The sequence below is a fragment of the Cheilinus undulatus genome, linkage group 6 (genome assembly GCF_018320785.1).
Source record: "Cheilinus undulatus linkage group 6, ASM1832078v1, whole genome shotgun sequence".
NCBI lineage: Eukaryota > Metazoa > Chordata > Actinopteri > Labriformes > Labridae > Cheilinus > Cheilinus undulatus.
The window spans coordinates 17,358,685-17,364,560 of record NC_054870.1 but is presented as its reverse complement, the minus strand read 5'-3'; the positions used below and the strand labels follow the sequence as shown (position 1 = coordinate 17,364,560).

General features: G+C 36.6%; 1 protein-coding gene across 1 annotated transcript; it reads left to right on the top strand.

Moving 5' to 3' along the window:
- The first annotated feature begins 558 nt into the window (after positions 1–558).
- On the top strand, positions 559–2,904 carry LOC121511235 (CD48 antigen-like). Its single transcript, XM_041789837.1, has one exon. It carries the CDS (start codon positions 559–561, stop codon positions 1,345–1,347), a length of 789 nt encoding a protein of 262 aa, XP_041645771.1. The 3' UTR covers positions 1,348–2,904.
- The last annotated feature ends 2,972 nt before the right edge of the window (positions 2,905–5,876 follow it).

Here is a 5,876-nt window from a genome sequence, read left to right as displayed (position 1 = left end):
CCCCAGAAAGAATATTACACAGGGCCCCCCTTAACCAGCTAGCCAATCAACAGACGTATCATTTTTACAAATATCTCTGCATTTTAATGTATTTTTGAAAAATAATTTCCCCATTTATGAGATTCAAAAATGACACTAATTACTAAGAAAAAAAATTAAAAACAGATTTTCATTGCCCCTACAGCCCCCCCCCCCACACACACCCACACCCACACACACACAAACCCATGGTTATATGTATTAAGTTGTATGTAATAACTTGATGACAATGGATTTGAATCTGTATGAAAAATAATAAGTCTTGTAAGTGACAAGTAATTTCCCATCTTGCTTGATATGCCTACACCAGTTGTGGCACTGATCGAAACACTGTTTAGATAGATTACTTATTCTTTCACATCAGATGTGCTCACAAGATGTGAAATGTTAACAACCACAGGAAGTAAATGAAGAGGACGTGTGAAGAGATGGAAATGAAACCACTGATCTGTATGTTTCTCATTTCTGCAGAAGTGAAGCTGTTGCAGTGTTCCTTTAATCTTTTGCTGATTTTCTGTCATGGAGAAGCTGACAGTTTTTTGCCTTTTGACGGTGCTGCTGTCGGCAGTGCTGAACGTTTCTTTGGCTCTCATTAAAACGGAGTACTTCAAGGAAGGCGGTGACCTGACGCTGAGGCCTGAGTTTGAGGACCGCATTGTCAGCATTTTGTGGAAACTCAATGGTGATATGGTGGCTGAGTGGATTGAGAACATTGTTCCATTGGAATATTATGGCAGGTTTAAAGACCGAACAGACCTGGACATAAAAACTGGAAAACTGGTCATGAAAAACTTGACTAAAGAGGATGAGGGCCTGTTTACCCTCGAACTGAACAGCAAAGTCCTTCCTCAGCACTTCATCTCCAAAGCCATCAAGGAGGTGCCCAAGCCAAAAGTATGGATGCAGCCTGTGGTGTGTAGCCCTGATAAGCACTCTCAGTGTGCGCTGAGCTGTGAAGGAGACACTACAGATGCAGGGCCTGTCACCTACAGCTGGAAGGAGGGAGACGGGCAGTGGCAGTGGAAGGAGAAGATCATAAACATCACCAAGACTGCTTCAGCTCAGGTAAAAACATACACATGTCAGATGGAGAACCCGGTCAGTGTGCAACAAAGTGAAGGCAGAGACAACCCGTTCTTCAAGAGTGAACCTCCTGTTCATCATCAGGTTTTAGTTATCATCAAAATCCTGGTTGTGATCGCACTTCTTGTGATATTTCTCGTATTTCTTTCATGGATAAAACAAAAAACGCTCAGGAAACTGATGTGTTCATGTACAGCTGAAAACACCTTTGACAGCTCAATCTGAGGCACATAAAAAGATTTTCTGATGATGAATGAAGATTCTACAAGATTCCACTCCAGTCTTAAAAAAATAAAAAATCAAATCAAAACACCACTCATAAACTGTATGTAAAGCTTTTCTTGATTATGTTTGAAATATTTAAGCAGTGATAGAAAAGTATCAGTCAGCTTTGAGTTTTAACATCATCAAATCAGAAGTGCTGTTGATGCCTATTTGCCTTTTGGTTTGCATGTCTTTTTTGCCAGATTAGATTAGATTTTGGAGCTGAATGAAATTAAATTTAATTGGGGTCAAACAGATAACACACATCCTTTTTTCTTCACTGTTTTTGTCATCCCGACTTTTTGAAGCTCTTGGGGATAGCATAGTTCAAAATTACTCGTCTAACATTTACATTTTATGTGCAGCCTGGGGGTTCAGGTTCTAAGAGTATTAATAATATTAATAAAGCTATTTTGGTCTTAGTCTATCCTTATGTAAACACTGGCCAGAAAAAGCTTGTCAGTGTTTAAAAAAAAATCTTTTTCAAGAGTGTCTTACCCAAGTCATGCAGATGTACAGTTACTGTAAATAAACAAGACAGAAACACCTTTGAAAGATCGGATGGTTTGTCTGAAGTGTTACAGAGATATTTATGGCTATTATGAAACCCAAATACATTTCCTTTGATTTCCATGTTATTCTGATTTAATTGGAAAACTACACTCAATAAACCGACTTATAAGCATCAGTCATAGCAACATCACACTGGCAAAAACCAAACTGGCAGATACAAATAGACTGCAGGGAAAACCTTGATTTATTATTTTGACTGGAAATGTTGTAGTTAGGTTGCTCTAAACATGTGAAAACACTGAGATCTATGTGTGACTGAATTTTGGATTTAGACTGTAAGAAAGTTTTCTCCTCTTTCCTGGCTTGGTTTAATCTGAGCGGGTCAAAAAACCTTTTCTGTGTAAGATGAACAAAACCAAAAATACCAGAGATGGCTTAAAGAAGCTTTTTAACCCAAACAAACAAACCCAAACTTAATTGACTGTAGATAAATAAAAGTATAAAATGAAAGGTGAAACCAAGCTCTCTGCATGCTCTGATTATACACATATTTTCAGTACTTATTGAATTCACAAAACCTGGCATGCCAGATGGATTTGTACACGGAAATGGACGTATCCATCTGCTCTGCAAGGTTAGAATTCACACCCCCCAGTTTGGATTGTGGTTCTGTCAGAAGGTTTATTCCCCAAAAATTTGGCTCTTTGATGGAAGAGGGTTGAGTAACACTGTGCTAGAGTATACAGAATACCAGTCAAATGCCCTGTTTTATTACAATCTATGAAAAACACTTCCATGCCAGCAGGATCTAATGCATGTTGTTGAGTTTGACTGAATTTGAGCCTTTTGGGACTACTTTGTATCTAAACTGCAAGACTTCTTTTTATTCTGATTAATCTGATCACATCATTATTCAGTGATATACTGATGGTGGAGCTGTTTTTATTGTTTTACTTTAATGATTTATTGGTCTTCCTCTGCTGTTTCCCTTTGTTTCTGACTATATCTGCCATTTCTGATCTGTAAAAAACACAAAACAAAGTACTATATAAATAAAGTGATCATCACTATGAGTTGTTTTTGTTGTTCTTGTAAGGGTTATTATGACATGACAGTCACTGCAAGTGTGTAAGTCTGTGATGACTAAATAGATTTTCAATTTTTATTTTTATCCCTTGTTTGTTGGTTGCATGGATATTGAAAAAGAAAAACTTGAAACCAGTTTCAAAATACTTAAATTTAGCTTTAATCTACTCATTTGCTTTAATTCCTTCCCCTTCTATAAGAAGAATGTTACATTTCTGTTTTATCAACTTTATTAAAGTGATAGTTGGCTTATATCTTCACACAGTCACATCATGTTGCAAAATGTAACTGAAGAACAAGAGGAAGGACAGTTTGGAAACTATATTGGCTTCTGAAAGCAGAAAAACAGAAAACATTGTTTTTCCTCCCTTATTCTTACAAAAGTCTGTTTTTTTATTTAAGGACAGTAAATGTGAATAAGTCACACATGAAAACAAAATGCCTGTTACTATTGATTTGAAACAGAATTATGGGGATCCCTGCTGTAAAGCTGTTTCAAATGTAACCTTTGTCTGAGAATAACCCTTAAAAAGTCTTCTCCATCCTTGAGTCTAAATCTGTTGTTTCTACTGACCACATAAAATTAAAAATGCAACTATTATTAAAAAGAAAAATATGGAAATGCTTTATATACAGAGGACTTTTTGAAATCTACATGAAGTAATCTATTATTCTATTAATTTGATTCTTCTGAAGACCAACCTTACTATAATTTGCTTGTCATATGCCATGTTTTTTTAGGGACTTGAACTTCATTATTGCCATTGGTCTTTCCCAGGAAAGTTTTGAACAATCACACTCTATTTTGAAGCTCTTTTTTAGATTCTGTGTACCTTTTTGTACATCTCAATTACTGAAATAAGTTTTGATGGCTATATACCCCACGTAAATGGAAATCTCCACTTCTAGGCCCTTTAGTACATGAGGCTCCCGACAGTTGCCTTCCTTTGCCTAATGGTAAAATGCCTGGCTGTGAAAGTCTGTACAAACATATGCTGTCACCTCAACAAGACCCAAACTAATGATACTCAAAGAGAGTGGTTCCCAGCCTTTTTCCCTTGGAGCCTCCCATACTTGTATCTAAGATTGCCTTCAAGAATCGACATCAGTTTTAATTGTTTTGTGGGCAAAATCCTAAGAAATAGGTCTACATATGTTTACCATGAAAAGACATTTTTAAAAGGTACTGAAGTCTAATTTTGCCATGATCATATTAGTATATGCAATTCTTATTTTGACAATTTAAGCAGACTATGCAAATGCATAGGGCCCCACCAGCCACTAGGGGGCCCCAAAGCTAATCTAAGAATTAAAATCACCTGTCTTTATCCCGTGCTTAAAAATAAATGTAAGATATAAGAATTAAATAAGTTGCAATGATAAGCTGTGGTGCTGTTGCTGTAGCTGTGCAGATGTCTGCTATGTCATCGTCCCATGAAAGTCGTTCCTCAGAAATTTCCCACTTAACATTACTTCAGGATTACTTATGGTTAATTTATTAAGTATAGTGTGTATTTTATAGGCCTCTAAATAGAAGTGTACAACTGCTTTATAAATAACAGTAGTTATTTATTACGTGACTAATAAATATAAGGCCTATTGTTTTTTATTTTGCACTGTTGTGGCAGTGAAATATTGCTCTTAGTGGATTATTGCAAACTCAGCTGAGTAGTTGTAATCTCCCTCTGTGTGAATTAGAATATTTAATATGACAATAGTTTCCTAAATTGAACCATCCTGCCTTCATTCCTACAGCTGAGTTAAGTTTGAGTTAAGTCATGTAGTACTTTATTTTATTCAAAAGGACCATAACATCACAAATTGAATTAACTGTAATGTAAACTATGCGATATATGACTGTCAGCTCTGCCCACAGACAAAAATATAGATTAAGACCATACATAGACCTGAGTCATTGCTCTGGGTCATTTTCTTGCTGGGAAATAAATCCTCTCCCAAGCCATAGTTCTCTTGAACAGAATAAGATTGTCCTCCAGGATTTTTCTACATTTCGCCACATTCATTTTACCCTCTACCTTTACAAGCCTTTCAGGGCAGGCTGCTGTGAAGCATCCCCACAGCATGATGCTGCCACCACCATGCTTCACAGTGGGGACGGCGTGTTTTTGGTGATGTGCGGTGCAGTGAATGACAAGTCAACCCAAGCCTTGGGATTGTTAAATTTCCTGATTTGATTGAAGAGAACTTCACACAATTGTTAATTTTAGGTCTTGAGTTGTATTTAAACGTCATGTTTAAATAAATAATATTAAGTATTGAAGAGTAGCCTGTTTGAATGTGTGATTGTGTTTTAAATTGTGTGAAGTTTAACTTTTCTAGCCCTTTTCGGTCTCGCCTCTGACAAAAATTCCGTAGTGCAGAATGAAAAACTAACTCTAACATTAATGAAAACTTAACTAAACAAACAAACCAGCAACATTGACAAATTAAAACTTAACTGAACATTCAAAACAAAAACTAAATGAGAATAAAAATTGATTTAAAAAAAATCCAAAACTATTATAATCTTGGCTACAATAGTCAATGGAACATGTTGGTTTATTTACTTTTCCTTTTTTAATTTACTTTATGTACATTTTTTTTAATGAAATGTACAAACGTTTGAACTTTTAAACAATAAATGCTGCACAGATTTGGGTATTATTAACATTACTGTGTTGCAAACTTGTGTTCTTGTGATTGCTGGCTTCCTCCTTGCTGTCGTTTGTAGAAGGGGTCAACGGGGTCAGGAATTCCTGGCGTAGTAACTTGGAATGACCAGTAGGCGTCACTGTAAACCCTTCAGCGAACCAAAACAGGCTGCGAGCGAGTGCGGGGGGGGGGGGGGGGCCTGACGTCAGTGTTGGGGTATTTTCAAAATGGCGCTGGAC